This window comes from Xenopus laevis, chromosome 6L (assembly GCF_017654675.1).
Source record: "Xenopus laevis strain J_2021 chromosome 6L, Xenopus_laevis_v10.1, whole genome shotgun sequence".
Lineage (NCBI taxonomy): Eukaryota > Metazoa > Chordata > Amphibia > Anura > Pipidae > Xenopus > Xenopus laevis.
This window is the reverse complement of record NC_054381.1, coordinates 3,013,332-3,034,857: the sequence shown is the minus strand read 5'-3', so window position 1 is coordinate 3,034,857 and position 21,526 is coordinate 3,013,332. Positions and strand designations below refer to the sequence as shown.

General features: G+C 41.1%; 3 protein-coding genes across 10 annotated transcripts in view; 1 reads left to right on the top strand and 2 right to left on the bottom strand.

The window, feature by feature from the left end:
- The window catches only part of XB5897957.S (hypothetical LOC495453 S homeolog), a 658,286-nt gene that overhangs the window by 264,546 nt on the left and 372,214 nt on the right, over window positions 1–21,526 (top strand).
- LOC108719569 (gastrula zinc finger protein XlCGF57.1) overlaps window positions 1–21,526 on the bottom strand; it is a 135,159-nt gene that overhangs the window by 21,919 nt on the left and 91,714 nt on the right. The gene's annotated exons all lie outside the window — the stretch shown is intronic.
- LOC108719541 (oocyte zinc finger protein XlCOF6-like) lies at window positions 1,682–11,943 on the bottom strand. Of its 4 annotated transcripts, XM_041566885.1 has the most exons (4): window positions 11,910–11,941; window positions 10,725–10,822; window positions 3,586–4,147; window positions 1,682–3,417 (listed from the first exon to the last, which is right to left on the bottom strand). In XM_041566885.1, the coding sequence occupies exons 3-4, from the start codon at window positions 3,894–3,896 to the stop codon at window positions 1,785–1,787; spliced, it is 1,944 nt and encodes a 647-aa protein (XP_041422819.1). In that variant the 5' UTR covers window positions 3,897–4,147; window positions 10,725–10,822; window positions 11,910–11,941; the 3' UTR covers window positions 1,682–1,784. The 4 variants fall into 4 exon arrangements, with proteins under 4 accessions (XP_041422819.1, XP_041422817.1, XP_041422818.1 ...); XM_041566883.1 differs by having other exon boundaries at window positions 1,682–4,147; window positions 11,910–11,943; XM_041566884.1 differs by lacking the exon at window positions 10,725–10,822 and having other exon boundaries at window positions 1,682–4,147; window positions 11,910–11,943.

Sequence of the window (21,526 nt, the reverse complement as noted above, 5' to 3'; positions counted from 1 at the left end):
TTTCCTTAATAGTCCCAATTCCAGTAATACAACTAATAATACATGGTTCACACATGAGGAAATTCAAAAGAGACTAGAACATGTTAAGATTAACAAAGGTCCGGGGCCAGATGGTATTCATCCCAGGGTACTTAGCGAGCTTAGCTCTGTGATTGCCAAACCTCTTTACTTAATTTTTCAGGATTCATTGAGATCTGGCATAGTCCCGAAAAAGACTGGTGAATTGCTAATGTGGTGCCTCAATTCAAAAAAGGATCCCGTTCTCAGCCTCAGAACTATAGGCCAGTTAGTCTAACATCAGTGGAAGGAAAGCTTTTCGAGGGGTTAATAAAGGATAAGATACTGGACTTCATAGCAAATCATAATACTATGAGTTTGTGCCAGCATGGTTTTATGTGTAATAGATCTTGCCAGAATAACTTCATTTCTTTTTATGAGAATGTAAGTAGAGACCTCGATTCTGGGATGGCAGTGGATGTGATTTACTTAGACTTTGCTAAAGCATTTGATACAGTGCCACACAAAAGGTTACTGGTTAAATGAAGGAATGTTGGCCTGGAACATAATATTTGTACCTGGAAAAGAGTGGTGGTAAATGGAACATTTTCTAATTGGACCAGTGTTGTTAGTGGAGTACCGCAGGGCTCTGTACTAGATCCCTTGCTTTTCAACTTGTTTATTAATGACCTGGAGGTGGCCAATGAAAGTACTGTTTCTATTTTTGCAGATGAGACTAAATTGTGCAGAACTATAGGTTCCATGCAGGGTGCTGCCACTTTGCAAAGTGATTTGTCTAAACTGGAAAACTGGGCAGCAAACTGGAAAATGAGGTTCAATGTTGATAAATGCAGGTTATGCACTTTGGCAAAAATAATATAAATGCAAGTTATACACTAAATGGCAGTGTGTTGGGAGTTTCCTTAAATGAGAAGGATCTTGGGGTCTTTGTAGATAACACGTTGTCTAATTCTGGGCAGTGTCATTCTGTGGCTACTAAAGCAAATAAAGTTCTTGTATAAAAAAGGGCATTAACTCAAGGGATGAAACATAATTGTGTCTCTTTATAGGTCCCTGGTGAGGCCTCATCTGGAGTATGGGGGCAGTTTTGGACTCCAGTCCTTAAGAGGGATATAAATGAGCTGGAGAGAGTGCAACTAAACTGGTTAGAGGGAGGGAAGAGTTAAATTATGAGGGGAGACTGACAAGGTTGGGGTTGTTTTCTCTGGAAAAAAGGCGCTTGTGAGGGGACATGATTAGACTTTACAAGTACATTAGAGGACATTATAGACAAATAGCAGGGGACCTTTTTACCCATAAAGAGAATCACGTACCAGAGGCCTCCCCTTCAGACTAGAGGAAAAGAAGTTTCATTTAAAGGAACAGAGTAGGGGGTTCATCACAGTGAGGACAGTGAGGTTGGGGAATGCACTGCCGGGTGATGATTCAGTTAATGACTATAAGAGGGACTTGGATGATTTCTTGGACAGACATAATACAAAGGCTATTGTGATACTAAACTCTATAGTTAGTATAGATATGGGGATATATCATTTATGTGACAGTAGGGAGGGGTGTGTGTATGGGGCTGGGTTTTCATTTGGAGGGGTTGGACTTGATGGACTTCAACCCAATTTAACTATGTAAAATAGGTATTTTGTATAATTATTGGGTCTTTTTTTACCTGTGTAAACAAACTGCACCTCATACAGTAGAATTCTGATATATTGTTTCAAAACAAAAGCTGCAGTGCAGGATACACATAACCCAGAATGAATTACAGCTATTTATTCAGGGATGCTTGAATATTGTTTAGGATAACACATTAAGGGTTTCTCCCCTGTATGAGTCATCTGGTGCTTTTTCAGGGTTTGCTTTATAGAAAACCTTTTGCCACATTCTGTGCATGTGAATGGTTTCTCCCTCGTATGAACAGTTTGGTGAATTTTGAGTAGCTCCTTTCTAGAAAAGCCTTTGCTGCACTCTGTGCATTTAAATGGTTTTCCCCCCGTATGAACAGTTTGGTGAATTTGAAGCTGATCATTTCTAGTAAAGCCTTTGCTGCATTCTGTGCATGTGAATGGTTTCTCTCCTGTGTGAACTCTCTGGTGAATACTGAGCTTGTACTTTGTAGAAAATCCTTTACTGCATTCTGTGCATGTGAAGGGTTTCTCACCTGTGTGCATTGTCTGGTGAATTTCGAGATCATGTTTTGTAGAAAAGCCTTTGTTGCATTCTGTGCATGTGAAGGGTTTCTCCCCTGTGTGAGTCATGTAGTGAAGTTTGAGGGTTGGCTTTTTAGAAAAGCCTTTGCCACATTCTGTGCATGTGAAAGGTTTCTCCCCCGTATGAATAGTCTGGTGAATTTTGAGATAATCATTTCTAGAAAATCCTTTCCCACATTCTGTACATGTGAATGGTTTCTCCCCTGTGTGAGTCATGTGGTGAAGATTGAGCTTCTGCTTTGAAGAAAGACCTTTTCCACATTTTGTACACATAAAGGGTTTCTCCCCTGTGTGAACTCTCTGGTGAATACTGAGCTTGTGCTTTGTAGAAAATCCTTTACTGCATTCTGTGCATGTGAAGGGTTTCTCCCCTGTGTGCATTGTCTGGTGAATTTTGAGATCACATTTTATAGAAAAGCCTTTGTTGCATTCTGTGCATGTGAAGGGTTTCTCACCTGTGTGCATTGTCTGGTGAATTTCGAGATCATGTTTTGTAGAAAAGCCTTTGTTGCATTCTGTGCATGTGAAGGGTTTCTCCCCTGTGTGAGTCATGTAGTGAAGTTTGAGGGTTTGCTTTATAGAAAAGCCTTTACCACATTCTGTGCATGTGAAAGGTTTCTCCCCCGTATGAATAGTCTGGTGAATTTTGAGACGATCATTTCTAGAAAATCCTTTCCCACATTCTGTACATGTGAATGGTTTCTTCCCTGTGTGAGTCATGTGGTGAAGATTGAGCTTTTGCTTTGTAGAAAGGCATTTTCCGCATTTTGTACACATAAATGGTTTCTCCCCTGTGTGAACTGCTTGGTGAATTTTGAGGTTCTGCTTTATACTAAATCCTTTGCCACATTCTGTGCATGTGAATGGTTTCTCTCCTGTGTGAACTCTCTGGTGAATACTGAGTTTGTGCTTTGTAGAAAATGCTTTACTACATTCTGTGCATGTGAAGGGTTTCTCCCCTGTGTGCATTGTCTGGTGAATTTTGAGATCACATTTTATAGAAAAGCCTTTGTTGCATTCTGTGCATGTGAAGGGTTTCTCCCCTGTGTGAGTCATGTAGTGAAGTTTGAGGGTTTGCTTTATAGAAAAGCCTTTACCACATTCTGTGCATGTGAAAGGTTTCTCCCCCGTATGAATAGTCTGGTGAATTTTGAGACAATCATTTCTAGAAAATCCTTTCCCACATTCTGTACATGTGAATGGTTTCTCCCCTGTGTGAGTCATGTGGTGAAGATTGAGCTTTTGCTTTGTAGAAAGGCATTTTCCGCATTTTGTACACATAAATGGTTTCTCCCCTGTGTGAACTGCTTGGTGAATTTTGAGGTTCTGCTTTATACTAAATCCTTTGCCACATTCTGTGCATGTGAATGGTTTCTCCCCTGTGTGAGTCATGTGGTGAAGATTGAGCTTTTGCTTTGTAGAAAGGCATTTTCCGCATTTTGTACACATAAATGGTTTTCCCCCTGTGTTTACTGTCTGGTGAATTTTGAGATTCTGCTTTGTAGAAAAGCCATTGGCACATTCATTAGAGGAAACTGGTTTCTCCTCTGTGTGATGTATAAGAAGGTTCCCATTTGAAGAGAAGACTTTGCCATATTCTTCATTACTTTGTTTCTCTTCTTTGATAACCTTCTGATGTCCTGTAAGACTGTTGTCTTGCTGCTCACATTCCATTGTGCTACAAAGTTGCACCTCGGCCTCTTTTGTCTTACGACTTGTTGTAACTGACAGACAAGAAGATCTGCTGCTATTTGGTTTGCTGAGAGACCTGATATCCTATTCCTGAGTCACACGGTGTCTCTGCTTTATTCTATGTCCTGCACCTGTAACGGCTCCTTGGCTGGATCTAAGGAATCCCAGAAATCCCTGGATTCTCTTACTTGGAACCTCTGCTGCTTAATGCTGCTCTGGGATCTTCTGCATCTCTGCAAAAAGAAACATTAAAATCTTGTACTTAAAAAATGTTTTACTTAGAAAGTGTCGTTTCCACATATTTGTTAATATATTTGAAGCTTTTACAGGTGCCCATTGATTTGATCTTTTTCTTATATAAACTTAAATACCCTATAGTTGTTAGATGGAGTAAGTATTAGCTTTCTGAGACTGTCCCTGTGAATATGGAGCATCAGGGCCCTGATTTGCAGAGGGTTAATTGATATTTAAAGTGGTATAAACGTGATCCCTTTATTGGCTAAGTAATATAATCATAACAAGCTTTCAGAACATTTAGTTTCTTATTCAAGCTGATTACAATGAAGCTGTGCTGTTCTCTGTTATATAAATATATATATATATATAACATTCAGCTCATAGGTCACATGACCAACAAAAAGGAATATCAGTCTATGTGTGAGGTGTAAAGTCATTACGAGGGGATCTGTAAGAGACAAGCAGATAAGGTACAAGATAATGTCAAATAGGCTGAGTATAAATTAAGGCGGTATTATTGGAGTGTAGTGGTGTCAATGAAGAGGAGGAAGATGGAGAGATGAGAGAGTAAATTTGAATTATTTGGGAAAACCATTTGTATATTTTCTTGAAGAAAAATATAACTTCATTTATTATGAAAGCGTTTTTTTTTTTTTTTACAGCTTTTCTTTTTTTTATAATTGATTTCACTGGAAATCAGTGTTTGTTCTTTGAAATTTTGTACAAAAAAAAAAAAAAATGAGGCTCTAGAACCTGCTAAAGAAACTGGCTCATCTGGATTGTGACATCTTCTTCTTTAAAACCTGCAAAAAGGAAAATCTCATTCCCAAAGGGCTTGCCCTAAGGAACCCTGTAAGACGTACTTACAACACCCACTTTAGTCAACAACTTTGCACCAGGACTTCCGAGAGACTACGTAACCACCTCATCAAAGTTTTCTTTACAACAAAAAAAGGATCATACAGCAAGAAATTGCCTCCCTTAGAGATCTTTTTACAGGAACAGACACTGAGTATATTAACCAGGCACTACAACCAGGGCTGCCATCAGAAATCACGGGGCCCCACACAACAACATTTTCTGGGGCCACCCCTCCCTCAGTATGAAGGCCACACAAGACACAGGCATTAAAACATGATGTGCCCCCCTACAAGTTAAAAAAATAACTTTGGTGCCCAGACCCCTCCTACAAGTTTTGGTGGTCAGGTGGTGGTTAAAGAAAAAAAAACATTGGTGGCCAGGGCCCCACACATTTAAAAAAAAAAAAAAACAATGAGCCATAGCCCCCACACATAAAAAAAAACAATTAGCCAGGGCCCCCACGCATCTTTAAAAAATAAAAAACAATTAGCCAGGGCCCCCACACATTTTTTTAAAAAAAACTATTAGCCAGGGCCCCCACGCATCTTTAAAAAACAAAAAACAAAATAGCAAAGGGCCCCCATACATTTAAAAAAAAAAAAACAATTAGCCAGGGCCCCCACACATTTTTTACAAAAAAAAAAAAAACAATTAGCCAGGGCCCCCACGCATCTTAAAAAAAAAACCAATTAGCCAGGGCCCCCCCACATTTTGTTTAAAAAAACTATTAGCCAGGGCCCCCACACATCTTAAAAAAAAATTGCAAAGGGCCCCCACACATTTAAAAAAACAATTGGTCAGGGCTCCCACAAGTTAAAAGAAAAAACAAAACTGCACGTACCTTAGCCAGGGAGTTCAGACGCCGGTATCTTCAGTTTCTTGTGCTCTGATTCGCCAGTGAAATGTAAGTCCCAGTAAAGGCGCATGGTTATTGGATAAAGTAGAGGGGAGGTTCAACCTTCTCCCAACCAATCCGCATGTGGCTTTACCGGGACTTACATTTCCCTGGCAAATCAGAACACAAGAAGAAGTCATCGGAGCTCGGATGCAGGGGACCGGCTGTGCAAGTAAATGCAAGTAAGTGCAGCACGGCCGGGCCCCCTTAACTCCCCAAAACATCCGGGCCCGGGACAACAGTCCCCCCTGTCCCCCCCTGATGGCGGCCCTGACTACAACTACACTACAGAAAACTACAAACACTGCTGGTAACTAAGAAAAAGAAAAAACAGCAAAGGCTTAAATTTCAAAGTGACCGCTCTGCAGATCCAACTTACGCACAAAAACGCTGTGTAATAAACTTATCGGACTACTCTCCTACTAAAGAGGAAATTAAAGTACTTTCAAAGGGGCCAACATACTGCCCTACAAAAGCAATGGATAAAACTGAACTCAGCAAAAAAAATTTTTTTAGGAAACTGCACCTTAAGGAATTTTTTCATGACAGGCCATACAGTGAGTCTGACACCTCCAAACAACAGGAACAATATAGAAAAAAGAAAGTCAAGTGGACATGAATGCCAAACTAGATCATAAACTCATTTAGAGAAAGGGTTAAATCAACTATCCTGGCCAAGCAGAAGAAACAGAAGCACAATCTGAGTGGCCAAGAAAGGAATGCCATTAAATGCCTCAAGAACAACAAGGTCATCATCATCATCATCAAACCAGCCGATAAAGGGGGTGCAGTGGTCATTATGAACACTTTGGACTACATCACAGAGGCCCACATACAGCCATCAAACTCCAATCACTATACTAAACTAGATACTGACCCCACAATTGCTTATAGGAAAGAACTAAAGAACTTAAGACACTACCAGCCACACAATCGCATCTGGTATATTTGGAACCAGAGAATCCCAAAACAGGCACCTTCTATATGTTTCCTAAAATCCACAAAGAAGGTAACCCTGGACGACCTATAGTATCTGGGATTGGCACTGACAGAAGGCATATCAGGATGGGTTGAGCAGATCTTAAAACCTATTGTAGAGGGCACAACAAGCTATTTACAAGATACAACTGATCTGCTAAACAAACTTGCAGGCATAGGACCACTTCCAGAGGGCACCATTTTGGCAACAAAATGCCAGGAAGTATTTCTACAATGGATGGGAACCAGTATGGGTACAGGCTTTGCACCCCAATATGCCAACCTCTTCATGGCAAAACTAGAAGAGGACTTTCTCTCCACTTGCAACACCAAGCCTTTGACATACCTCCGCTATATAGACGACATATTCATAATCTGGACAAATACTGAACAAGAACTTATTCAGTTTCACAAACAGTTTCAAGACTTTCATCCAACAATGAATTTGAAAATGAGCTACTCCCCCACTCACATCCATCTTCTGGACACAATCAACCACATCAGGGATAATACTATTCAAACCAATATATATATCTACAGCCAGGCTTTAGAATATAATCGTATATGTTCAGACACTGCTGAAAGGAACCATCACCTCAAAACATTCAAACCAGACTTCATCAACAGGGGCTACAACCCCATCATTGTACATCAATAAATTCATAGAGCCACCAAGATTCCCAGAAGTCACCTTTTACAGTATAAACAAAAACCTGAAATAAATCGGGTTCCCCTAGTGGTCACATACAATCCACAACTAAGGACCCTCAGAAAAATATCCAGAGATCTACAAGGTCCACTTCATAAGGACGAGAGACTGAAAAGTATATTCCCAGACCCACCACTCGCAGCATTCAGACTCCCAACCTAAAGTCACTGATAACAACAAGTGCCTTATTGCACCCCACCAAAAATGGAACATATCCCTGTGGCAAAAAACAATAAAAAAACCTGCCCACACACCTTGACTTCAGACAAAATACCAATTCTGGGCACATTAAAGGAATACAGTGTCCATGGTCACTACAACTGTTCTTGAGGTTCTTAAGGGCAACTTTAAAACAGACAATGATAGAAGTGTGGGAATATAAATTAATGCAAACGTTCAATTCTCTGGGGAAGGGACTAAACGTGGGCCTTGGATTTCTGGCTAATTATATGGACTAAAAAAGGACTGAACCAGGTCACAAATAGCAACATGTCTGGATCTGGACTAAGATCATATGGAATTCCTTTCATTCTACACTCCAGTAATTCAGCCCTAATTTATACTCAGCCTCTTTGACCCACATTTTCTTGTACCTTATCTGCTTGTCTCTTACAAATCCCCTCGTAATGACTTTACACCTCACACATAGACTGATATTCCTTTTTGTTGGTCATGTGACCTATGAGCTGAATGTTGTATATATATATATATTTATATAGCAGAGAACAGCACAGCTTCAGTGTAATCATCTTGAGAAAGGAACTAAAATGTTCTGAAAGCTTGTTATGATTATATTAGTTATGATTATATTAGTTCGCCAATAAAGGGATCACCTTTTTACCCCTTTGGTTATTTTTTATTTCAAAAGGGTTTCCCTGTAACATTTTTACTGGCTAACACGGTACAGCAACTTTACTTGATATTTAAAGAGACAGTAACCAAATTAGGGTTATACTTATGTTGTGCAATCATTTTGGAAAGGGCAGTCACAGGTGTCTGAGCTTAGAATGGGCATATTAGTTATACTATACTTACATTTAATATATAATTAATTAGAAATTGTATTTGTCTTTTTAAATGAGAACTAAAGCTTAAAAATGAATGTGGGTGGCTAAAAATGTCCTATTTTATATAGTGAACTTATTGCACGAGGCTAAAGTTTGAGCTTGTCAATAGCAGCAATGATCCAGGACTTCAAACTTGTCACAGGGGGTCACCATCTTGGAAAGTGTCTGTGACACTCACATGCTCAGTGGGCTCTGATTGGCTGTTGAGAAGCTAAGCTTAGGGCTCGTCACTAATTATCCAGCAGAAAATGAGCTTCCCTGGCTGTAATATAAGCTGATGCTACAGGTTTGCTGATTATTCAATTCTGATGCTAATTGCACTGGTTTCTGTGCTGCCATGTAGTAATTATGTGTATTAATTACTAATCAGCCTTATATTGTGACATTTCTATTCTATGTGTACTGTATATTGTGAGTGGCTCCCTAAGCTCAGTAAGTGACAGCAGCACAGAGCATGTACACAACTAAATAATATCAATACTCTCCAGCTGGGCCTCATACTAAAATGTCTGATGTGATCGAGGGACTGACTTTACAGTAAGAAGGAGCAGCGCTGTCAGTCTCTGGTGATTTGTACAGACCTCCCAATATTTTGGAAATGGAAAGAGGGGCAAAAAGATTTTTTGAAAACGCCCATTTTGCAGCCCTGCTCCCTAATTACCACGCCCATTTTACAAAATTTGCCAGGTTACGAACGTTGAATAAATTTCTGTAGTTTTTATGTTTTATTACAGTTTTACTAATGAAGGTGAATTGCCCTTTAAGCTGTGAGTCCAACTTTTCCCAAGGGACAAAACTGTTACAAATGTATCAAGTATCTATTCTGGACTCTCTGCCAAGAGCCAATTAAGTTAGAAACATTGTATCTCTTTTGGCTGTTCAGTGCAGAGAAATCGGGACTTTCCAGTACTAACGCAGAACTGCGGGTGGAGCTGTCAAAAGCGGGACTGTCTGTCATTGAAAATTATATCTGGAATGGTCTAAATCCTAAGACGGACGAATGGCTAGTGCCAGAGGGTTGATAGTTGTCACCCCCGCCCTCTATGACACCATAACGCTATAGGGCCCAAGGCAGGATGGACTATAAGGGCTAATGGGCTACTGTGGACAATGGTCACTCATATAGCTTATACTAGGCCATACAAATAAATGATCTCCACTCTGTTACTTAAATTCCAGAGTGTCAGCATAGTGTCAGCATGTCTCTTATGCCCTTTTTGCAGTGTTGCTCAATAGTTGTCTGTACCACAATGGCTATGTTTAGCCAATAGCTGATTGCGAGACTGTGGACAGTTGGAACCAGAAATCTCTTATGTTGCAAAACTGCACATCTTCCAGGAATGTATAAATATATGCCAGTAAGTCTCCTCTCCAGACCATGTATGGTATTTCCGTGAACCCCTTGTCACAATTACTGTAAATGCCTTCTGAAAGTTATATAACGCCTGGACCAAGAGGTGGGTCTTTGGTAAGTCCTTGGCTGACATTCTGTGTGTTACTCCAACAGCTTACCCAGACACAACTGTTATGTTGTATTATGTATGAATAAATTGCCTGACTATTACTAAAGGTTTTCCTTTACTGAGTTTTGTCTTACACGAGGTCAAAATGGTACTACTAAAAATACCATCATGTCCCACTCAAAAACAGGACAGTTGATGGGTATGTTTATGTCTATAAATAAATATACACAAATCTTCTTTATAGAACAAGTGAAGTAAAGTCTTAACACTATATGGACACACTTGAGCAAAAAGTGACCAGATTTTCAGAGAGGAATCGGGGGACAGGGGAGAATACGGGGCAACAATTTAGACCACGCCCACATTGCCACTAACCACTCCCCATTTCACACCCTGGTGAATATATTAATGAATGTAGAGGCAATTGTGTGTATAAAAGCCCAGAACTGCCAGCAGGATGGCACATAAGCAATAACATATATATAATAGCCCAGAAGTCATAGGAAAAGAATAAAGTGGAAATTCCACGTATAACAGCCCCAGATTCCCATTGTGATTCCCATGTGACTAAGTAAAATATGAGGAGTTAGAGAAACTTACAGGGGAAGCAGCAGGTCAGTAAGAAGTTGCAGTTCCGCTGCTCTCAGCTCATTCCTTTCCTCTGCATTAGCCTCGTGTTCTGTGCAGGAGGGGGAGGGCTTACACGGGAGACACAGGAGCCACAAGGGATGAGAAAATAAATCTCATTGGCCACAAACTACTTCAGTCTACAAACTGGCCAATCAGGGGGAGCTTCAGCTTTTACACTGAATTGAAAGTGCTGCTGCTTAAGGCTCCCTAATTGGCCAATTTGCACAGTGAAGTCATTCATGCTGAAGGACCTGCTTAGGTGGCCGTGTAATAGCCTGACAATTCTGGGGATTCACAGGACTCACACCCCTCACAATAATAATTATACCAACAGCAAGTGCAGTGTCTGTATGTACTGGTCATTCTCTACAGCAGCATTAACCCCCAGTCTCCCCTCTCTATCAGTCCCTGCAGCAGGATTAACCCCCAGTCTCCCCTCTCTATCAGTCCCTGCAGCAGGATTAACCCCCAGTCTCCCCTCTCTATCAGTCCCTGCAGCAGGATTAACCCCCAGTCCTCCCCTCTCTATCAGTCCCTGCAGCAGGATTAACCCCCACTCTCCCCTCTCTATCAGTCCCTGCAGCAGGATTAACCCCCAGTCTCCCCTCTCTATCAGTCCCTGCAGCAGGATTAACCCCAGTCTCCCCTCTCTATCAGTCCCTGCAGCAGGATTAACCCCAGTCTCCCCTCTCTATCAGTCCCTGCAGCAGGATTAACCCCCAGTCTCCCCTCTCTATCAGTCCCTGCAGCAGGATTAACCCCCAGTCTCCCCTCTCTATCAGTCCCTGCAGCAGGATTAACCCCCAGTCTCCCCTCTCTATCAGTCCCTGCAGCAGGATTAACCCCAGTCTCCCCTCTCTATCAGTCCCTGCAGCAGGATTAACCCCCAGTCTCCCCTCTCTATCAGTCCCTGCAGCAGGATTAACCCCCAGTCTCCCCCTCTCTATCAGTCCCTGCAGCAGGATTAAGCCCCAGTCTCCCCTCTCTATCAGTCCCTGCAGCAGGATTAACCCCAGTCTCCCCTCTCTATCAGTCCCTGCAGCAGGATTAACCCCCAGTCTCCCCTCTCTATCAGTCCCTGCAGCAGGATTAAGCCCCAGTCCCACAGACAGTACAGGAGGAGGAGGAGGAGGAGGAGGAGGGAAAATGACTTACCCAGTAGATGAGGCTGGAGATGTGAGTGCGGGGGGGGGGGGGGGGATGGGAATGTCGGGGACACAGGAGAAGGGAGTTGCAGGACACAGTTCCCAGTGAGTCCCTTTAACCCTTTGCCTGCCAAGCACGTACGGTGTACGTGCTGGCAGGCAAATGCTCAGGCTGCCAAGAACGTACATTGTACGTTCTTTGGCAGCTGAGCGTTCTCTCTGCTTCGGCGGCTTTTGCCGCCTCCGCAGAGAGTGGGGAGAGAAGACAGCCCCCTAGGCAACGAGGCTGGGGGGCTGTCAAGTCGGATCTGCGACTCGATTGTCGCAGATCCGACTTCAAAGTAGCAGACGCATCGCATGGAGCGTCTGCTACTACACTCACCTTCTTCCTGCCTGCAGAGCCGCCCACGCACTTCCTGCTGCGCAGCAACTCTGCAGACACGCTGCCAGGACTCCTCCGAAGAAGACAGCGATTCTCCTGCTCCAAAAACGGTAAGTGCACGTTTTTTTACACACTTACCTGCACCTACACATACTTACAGTACATTTATGCATTTTAGTAAAGATTGGAATTTTTTTAAATTTTTTTTTTTTAATTTTAGCACACTTGGTCCCTTTTGTACAGTTATTTACACTTATTTACACTTATTTACATGTATTTGCACACTCAGATAACTTTTATTAGTGCACAAATATGTATACACAAACAGGTGTTTTTTTTTTTTTTTACGAATTCATTATACTGTTATCTTTTGTTTTTTTTGCCTAAAAACGTGTTATTTTGGCAGCGTGACTATTGGATAATCGATTTCGGCCACTAATTACGCTGTCAGAACAGTTATTTTGTTATTTCATTGATTTACGCTATTTTTGTGGTTTTATTGCAATTTTATCCCTGCATTATTGTTCCCTATGTATCTTTAGTATCGTTTTGCTGTTTGGTGCTTTGGTATAGAAAGATAGATTTTACTTAGTTTGATCCGCCAAAATATGTGCTTTCCAAAAATATATGGGTTTCTGGGGGTCTTTTTACAGTTTGGGGGTCTTACGGCACATAACGTACAGTTAGGGTTCTCTTTTCTGCAGCTTAGTTGGCTAGCGTGAAAATTCATAGGCACGTTTTTCATTTGCGGTCCATACACAACACATACTTTGGTAAATCTATACATATTGGGCATCAAACTATTTATTAGACCTCTGACGTCCATATTTAGAGAGATTTTTCTTTGTACGTAAACATTGTGTCCGATAAATGCGGCAAACTGCAACATTTTTAGGCGATTTTCAGAAATGTTGTAAAAACCTATATGTTTAGAAAAGCTTTGCAGTTTGGTAGTTTCGTGTAGAAAGACGTCGTTATCTTTGTTGGAATCGGCAGAATGTGTACTTTCCAAAAATGTATGGTTTTGGGGGGTCATTGCTGTTAGGAGGGTCTTGAGGCAAATAATATGAAGTCAAGGGTCTATGTTCACAGAAGGCGAATCGGCAGCGGAGAAAACTCATATTCACTATTTTTATTTGGGGTCCGCACATGCCAGCTGCCTTGGTATATCTATGCATATTGGGCATCAAACTGTTCAGTAGACCCTTGGCATCAATATTTATGGTGTTTTACAATTGTATGTAAGAAATTGGGTGAGATAAATGCGGCCAATTGCAATATTTTTAGGCGATTTTCAGAAATGTAAAAACAGTTGCTTTTATCGCCAAATTTAGGAAAGGCTTGCGACTTGGTACTTTGGAGTACAAAGACATGCATACCCAATTTGGATTCGCAGGAATGTGTACTTTCCAAAAATATATGGTTTTATGGGGTGAACGCACTTTTTTCTACCTTTGCCCCCCCCAAAACAATGTAAATGTGTTGATTTTGCAGTACCTGAAATGACAGACCATATGGGGGTCTTTGTTTTGGGGCCCCTATACGCCACGTGCTTGGGTACACCTATACATATTGGGCATCAAACTGTTCAGAGGACCCCAGGCTTTCATATTTGGGGTGATTTGTCTTGATACCTAAAAGTATGTGGGTAATACAATGCTGCAGGGTCGAAATTTTGAAGTCATTTTTGGAAATGTCCCCAAAATCACCAAATTTAGGAATGGTTTGCGGCTTGGTACTTTGGAGTACAAAGACATGCATACCCAATTTAGATCCGTGGGAATGTGTACTTTCCGAAAATATATGGTTTTCTGGGGTGAACTTACTTTTTTCTACATTTGCCCCCCTCAAAACAATGTAAATGTGTTGATTTTGCAGTACCTGAAATGACAGACCATATGGGGGTCTTCGTTTTGGGGCCCCTATACGCCACGTGCTTGGGTACACCTATACATATTGGGCATCAAACTGTTCAGAGGACCCCAGGCTTTCATATTTGGGGTGATTTGTCTTGATACCTAAAAGTATGTGGGTAATACGATGCTGCAGGGTCGAAATTTTGAAGTCATTTTTGGAAATGTCCCCAAAATCACCAAATTTAGGAATGGTTTGCGGCTTGGTACTTTGGAGTACAAAGACATGCATACCCAATTTAGATCCGTGGGAATGTGTACTTTCCGAAAATATATGGTTTTCTGGGGTGAACTTACTTTTTTCTACATTTGCCCCCCTCAAAACAATGTAAATGTGTTGATTTTGCAGTACCTGAAATGACAGACCATATGGGGGTCTTCGTTTTGGGGCCCCTATACGCCACGTGCTTGGGTACACCTATACATATTGGGCATCAAACTGTTCAGAGGACCCCAGGCTTTCATATTTGGGGTGATTTGTCTTGATACCTAAAAGTATGTGGGTAATACGATGCTGCAGGGTCGAAATTTTGAAGTCATTTTTGGAAATGTCCCCAAAATCACCAAATTTAGGAATGGTTTGCGGCTTGGTACTTTGTAGTAGAAAGACATGCATACCCAATTTAGATTCGTGGGAATGTGTACTTTCCGAAAATATATGGTTTTCTGGGGTGAACTTACTTTTTGCTACCTTTGCCCCCCCCAAAACGATGTAAATGTGTTGATTTTGCAGTACCTGAAATGACAGAACATACAAGGGGGGGGTCTTCCTTTTAGGGCCCCTATATTCCACGTGCTTGGGTACACCTATACATATTGGGCATCAAACTGTTCAGAGGACCCTAGGCTTTCATATTTGGGATGATTTCTCTTGATACCTAAAAGTATGTGGGTAATACGATGCTGCAGAGTAGATATTTTGAGGTGATTTTTGGAAATGTCACCTAAATCACCAAATTTAGGAATGATTTGCGGCTTGGTACTTTGGCGTAGAAAGACATGCATACCCAATTTGGATTCGTTGGAATGTGTACTTTCCGAAAATATATGGTTTTCTGGGGTGAACTTACTGTTTTCTACTTTTGCCCCCCCCAAATCGATGTAAATGTGTTGATTTTGCAGTACCTGAAATGACAGACTATATGGGGGTCTTCATTTTAGGGCCCCTATATGCCACATGCTTGGGTACACCTATACATATTGGGCATCAAACTGTTCAGAGGACCCTAGGCTTTCATATTTGGGGTGATTTCTCTTGATACCTAAAAGTATGTGTGTAATACGATGCTGCAGGGTAGATATTTTGAGGTGATTTTTGGAAATGTCACCTAAATCACCAAATTTAGGAATGATTTGCGGCTTGGTACTTTGGCGTAGAAAGACATGCATACCCAATTTGGATTCGTTGGAATGTGTACTTTCCGAAAATATATGGTTTTCTGGGGTGAACTTACTGTTTTCTACTTTTGCCCCCCCCAAATCGATGTAAATGTGTTGATTTTGCAGTACCTGAAATGACAGACTATATGGGGGTCTTCCTTTTGGGGCCCCTGTATGCCACGTGCTTGGGTACACCTATACATATCGGGCATCAAACTGTTCAGAGGACCCTAGGCTTTCATATTTGGGGTGATTTGTCTTGATACCTAAAAGTATGTGTGTAATACGATGCTGCAGGGTAGATATTTTGAGGTGATTTTTGGAAATGTCACCTAAATCACCAAATTTAGGAATGATTTGCGGCTTGGTACTTTGGCGTAGAAAGACATGCATACCCAATTTGGATTCGTTGGAATGTGTACTTTCCGAAAATATATGGTTTTCTGGGGTGAACTTACTGTTTTCTACTTTTGCCCCCCCCAAATCGATGTAAATGTGTTGATTTTGCAGTACCTGAAATGACAGACTATATGGGGGTCTTCCTTTTGGGGCCCCTGTATGCCACGTGCTTGGGTACACCTATACATAACGGGCATCAAACTGTTCAGAGGACCCTAGGCTTTCATATTTGGGGTGATTTGTCTTGATACCTAAAAGTATGTGGGTAATACGATGCTGCAGGGTAGATATTTTGAGGTGATTTTTGGAAATGTCACCTAAAGCACCAAATTTAGGAATGGTTTGCGGCTTGGTACTTTGGCGTAGAAAGACATGCATACCCAATTTGGATTCGTTGGAATGTGTACTTTCCGAAAATATATGGTTTTCTGGGGTGAACTTACTGTTTTCTACTTTTGCCCCCCCCCCCTAACGATGTAAATGTGTTGATTTTGCAGTACCTGAAATGACAGACTATATGGGGGTCTTCCTTTTTGTGGCCCCTGTATGCCACGTGCTTGGGTACACCTATACATATTGGGCATCAAACTGTTCAGAGGACCCTAGGCTTTCATATTTGGGGTGATTTCTCTTGATACCTAAAAGTATGTGGGTAATACGATGCTGCAGGGTAGATATTTTGAGGTGATTTTTGGAAATGTCACCAAAATCACCAAATTTAGGAATGATTTGCGGCTTGGTACTTTGGCGTAGAAAGACATGCATACCCAATTTGAATTCGTGGGAATGTGTACTTTCCGAAAATATATGGTTTTCTGGGGTGAACTTACTGTTTTCTACTTTTGCCCCCCCAAAACAATGTAAATGTGTTGATTTTGCAGTACCTGAAATGTCAGACTATATGGGGGTCTTCGTTTTAGGGCCCCTATATGCCACATGCTTGGGTACACCTATACATATTGGGCATCAAACTGTTCAGAGGACCCTAGGCTTTCATATTTGGGGTGATTTGTCTTGATACCTAAAAGTATGTGGGTAATACGATGCTGCAGAGTAGATATTTTGAGGTGATTTTTGGAAATGTCACCTAAATCACCAAATTTAGGAATGATTTGCGGCTTGGTACTTTGGAGTACAAAGACATGCATACCCAATTTAGATTCAGGGGAATGTGTACTTTCCGAAAATATATGGTTTTCTGGGGTGAACGTACTGTTTTCTACCTTTGCCGCCCCCCAAAACGATGTAAATGTGTTGATTTTGCAGTATCTGAAATTACAGAACAAACGGGGGGTCTTCCTTTTGGGGCCTCCTATGCCACGTGCTTGGGTACATCTATTCATATTGGGCATCAAACTGTTCAGTGGACCCAGGATTTTATATTTGGGGTGTTTTACATTGATACCTAATGATGTGTGGGAGATATGTTGCTGTAGAGTGGAAGCTTTGAGGTCATTTTTCAAAAAATTCACCAATTTCTATAAAACACTATAACTTTAGGAAACAATTGCAACTTGGTGGTTTGGAGTACAAAGATATTTCTACCCATTTTTGATTCACCAGAATCTGTTCTTTCTAGTAATGGGTAGTTTTCTTGGGTAAACCTACTGTTAGTTGAATGTTTGGCCTTGAAATCAAAAGTATGCCGTTTGGGGAGTGTTGCTTTGGAAATTTGGTTGTGTACTGCTTGTAGATTTTGAGCTATACAAGTGAGAAATCTCCATAAAACTATATATATTTGGTATTGTCGCGTTCAGGAGACATAGACCTTTCTAAATCAGCTGTGTTCTCGTACGTAAAATGAATGATGTTTCTGATATATGTGATTGTTCTTCGTGCAACATGATTTTTTTCATTTTATTTGACACTTAGAATCCAATATTTTTTTAGAGAAGTAGAATTACACCAAAATTCTTGCATATTGTGAAAGTTCAGGTTGTCCTGAAAAAAACAATATATTGTTTTCCTGGGTTAACTAAAAGACCACCCCAGGAAAGGCCCTTAAAGTGAAAGAGTGCAAAATATCTAAAAACTGCTTGGCAGTAGATGTTCGCATCTAGGACAAAACGGCTGGCAGGGAAAGGGTTAAATCTCGGCTCTGTGAGGGATGTGTATTGGGAGGAGACTGGGAATGTATAATCCACTCCTGGGGGAGCCACTTCCTTTCTTAATGCTATTGGCCAGTTTGGGATCAGCCCACAGCTTTAGTATCAGACTCTATAAGGTGGGGGTGCTGCCATTTTGTTGGTGGGTTACAGTCCCATTGCAGTACAAGCAGTAGAATTACAGAGATGTTGATAGTACTTAGTGCAGTGAGTATAAGGAGAGAGTCAGAGGTCGGCAGGAGCTCAGTGTTGTTATACAGATCAGACTAATTTTAGCAAATTGCAGCCCCGGCTCTCCTGCTGCTCCCACAGTATAATGATATATAGTCTGACATTCCTTCCCTATACACTATATACCCCTGCCCTCCTCTAGTCTGACATTCCTTCCCTATACACTATATACCCCTGCCCTCCTCTAGTCTGACATTCCTATACACTATATACCCCTGCCCTCCTCCAGTCTGACATTCCTATACACTATATACCCCTGCCCTCCTCTAGTCTGACATTCCTATACACAATATACCCCTGCCCTCCTCTAGTCTGACATTCCTATACACAATATACCCCTGCCCTCCTCTAGTCTGACATTCCTATACACTATATACGCCTGCCCTCCTCTTGTCTGACATTCCTATACACTATATACCCCTGCCCTCCTCTAGTCTGACATTCCTATACACTATATACCCCTGCCCTCCTCTAGTCTGACATTCCTATACACTATATACCCCTGCCCTCCTCTAGTCTGACATTCCTATACACTATATACCCCTGCCCTCCTCTAGTCTGACATTCCTATACACTATATACCCCTGCCCTCCTCTAGTCTGACATTCCTATACACTATATACCCCTGCCCTCCTCTAGTCTGACATTACTATACACTATATACCCCTGCCCTCCTCTAGTCTGACATTCCTATACACTATATACCCCTGCCCTCCTCTAGTCTGACATTCCTATACACTATATACCCCTGCCCTCCTCTAGTCTGACACTCCTATACACTATATACCCCTGCCCTCTCTAGTCTGACGTTATATATATGATATAAAAAGTCCCCCTATTTTTACCCAATTACATTTTGAACAATTTCCACATGGGAACATTCCTTTCACTTTCTGAGGGAGAAAATTAGACAAACTATGTAAAAAGTTATTTTTCTTATCTTGCCTCAATTGACTAGAAGCTATTCTATCCTTAAGGGTTAGGGCACACCTGGCGATTCAGGGAGATTTAGTAGCCAGGTGACTAATCACCTCTTCTTTGGGGTGACTATTCTCCCCAAACTGCTTCCCCGTGTCTTCTATCTGCTTCAATGAAAAAACGCCTACGCCAATGCACTCGTGGTGCTTCAATTTCTGAAGTTGCCCGAAGTTTACTCATGAGGAAACATTGAAGCAAAGGAAGACATGGGATACTGCAGCTCTTAACTGTAACAGGAAGAGATCACCTGACCAGAAATACTGCAGCTCTAACTGTAACAGGAAGAGATCACCTGACCAGAAATACTGCAGCTCTAACTGTAACAGGAAGAGATCACCTGACCAGAAATACTGCAGCTCTAACTGTAACAGGAAGAGATCACCTGACCAGAAATACTGCAGCTCTAACTGTAACAGGAAGAGATCACCTGACCAGAAATACTGCAGCTCTTAACCCAAGGCAACCACAACCCTTTAGCAGTAAAGATCTGTGTCTCCAAAGATGCCCCAGTAGCTCCCCATCTTCTTTTCTGCTGATTCACTGCACATGCTCTGGTACAACATGTAGACCTTGTAAGTAGTTTCTTAGTCAATAATTAACTATAGTTTAACTACTACATAACTACTATTGCATCACTATGGCAGCTTTGTCAAAGGCAGAGACTCACCATGGGTGAATATTTCCATATGGATAAATGTTGTATATGTGGCTCAGTAAGGCAGCAGAGTGACCCACTGGTGGATGGATTCTGAACTCCCTCTAAGGAAAATACAATTTTTCTATTCTATTGTGTATGATGCACCTGGAGTGCCACTGGGCAAGGAGATGTGCAGTTCAGATTTGGCAGATTTATATAAAATCACCAAGGCTACACATTGTACTACATAGACTTTAAGGTTTATTTAATGGCCATGTTGTTTACCCACAATGCAGCACTTTCCCTATAATGCAGGTGCAGTTACCAGGGGAAAGTATGGCGGACACAGTTGCAGCCAATGTGCTATAATTTGCACAATTATGTTTCTACTTGACTTGACACAGATCAGACCCATTTGCTCTTTTCTAATTCTGGTGTCAGTTCTGATATGTGTCGTGTGTGTAATATGTGCAAAAACGAAGTGATCCCAAATAAACTTAAATTCGTCCCACGGCAGAGGCAGAGGTCTGACCTAAGTCAGTAGCTTTCAATTAATTCTATGAAGAGAGAAAAGAACCCCAATTGCCTCTCACTCGTTCAGCGGTTCCTCAATTATTAGATTACCTATTAAGTGTTTATTGTGATTGTCAAAAGGCAACCACTAACTAATTAAAGTAAGTGCTTAATTTTACCAAAAATAAATTATATTAAAGTGCAAGTGCAATATAATTCATTCTATTAAATATAACTAAAGATTAATAAATACTTAATTAATTACTTTCACACAAATTAATGACCTTATGATACAATGTGTTGTCTGGTACGTTGGTTTTGCATCCACAATCAATCTGATCAAAGATTCAATAAAGTGCTTCAAGTGCTGATATGATTGCTATTAAATGGCAATTACCAAAAATTCATCATTGCTTCGAAATTAATTTATTGTAAAGTGCTTAACAGTGCTAAGTAATAAATATTGATAAATAGGTAAAAATACAATAGTTGATATAGTGAGGACCACAATTAATGGGATAAATTACTTTTAAGAAATACACATGATGCTCAGGTTAAAAAGTTTTAGCAAGAAAAGGAAATTACAAGAGGTGGAGTTGTCCCAAAACTACTACCTAATTGTTTGCTATCCCTGGGACACCACAAAGACAAGGAGGCAGAGTATCCGGGACTGTGGTCTCGTAATTAATCTAAATCCTATTCTGAAAAAGAGCTGAATAACCCTAAAAAACCACAAATCCACGGGCTCTTGTGACTTTAGTAGCAGAGAAAAGAGAGATTACCGAGCATTGGTTGAAGTGAGTATCTTCCCCACCCCTTCTATTCCATTAGCCCAATAGATAAATCCTTCTAAAATTAAGTTTAAAAGAGGAATCCGAACGCCGACGCGCGTTTCGCATTAATAGCTTTGTCAAGGCGTAGTGAGTGTAATATGTGTGCGGTTGTGCTCAATTCAATGCTTTGCCCCAAAAAGCTCGACCAGAAAAATGAGAGTTTTACTAAATAACCCACTTGTACTGGGGATGCACCGAGTTCAGGATTCGGTTTGGGATTCAGCCAAGATTTGGCCTTTTTCAGCAAGATTTGGCT

Coding starts and splice junctions, on each gene's coding strand:
- LOC108719541 (XM_041566883.1), bottom strand. CDS start 3,896: ATGGAATGTGAGCAGCAAGACAACAGTCTTACAGGACATCAGAAGGTT.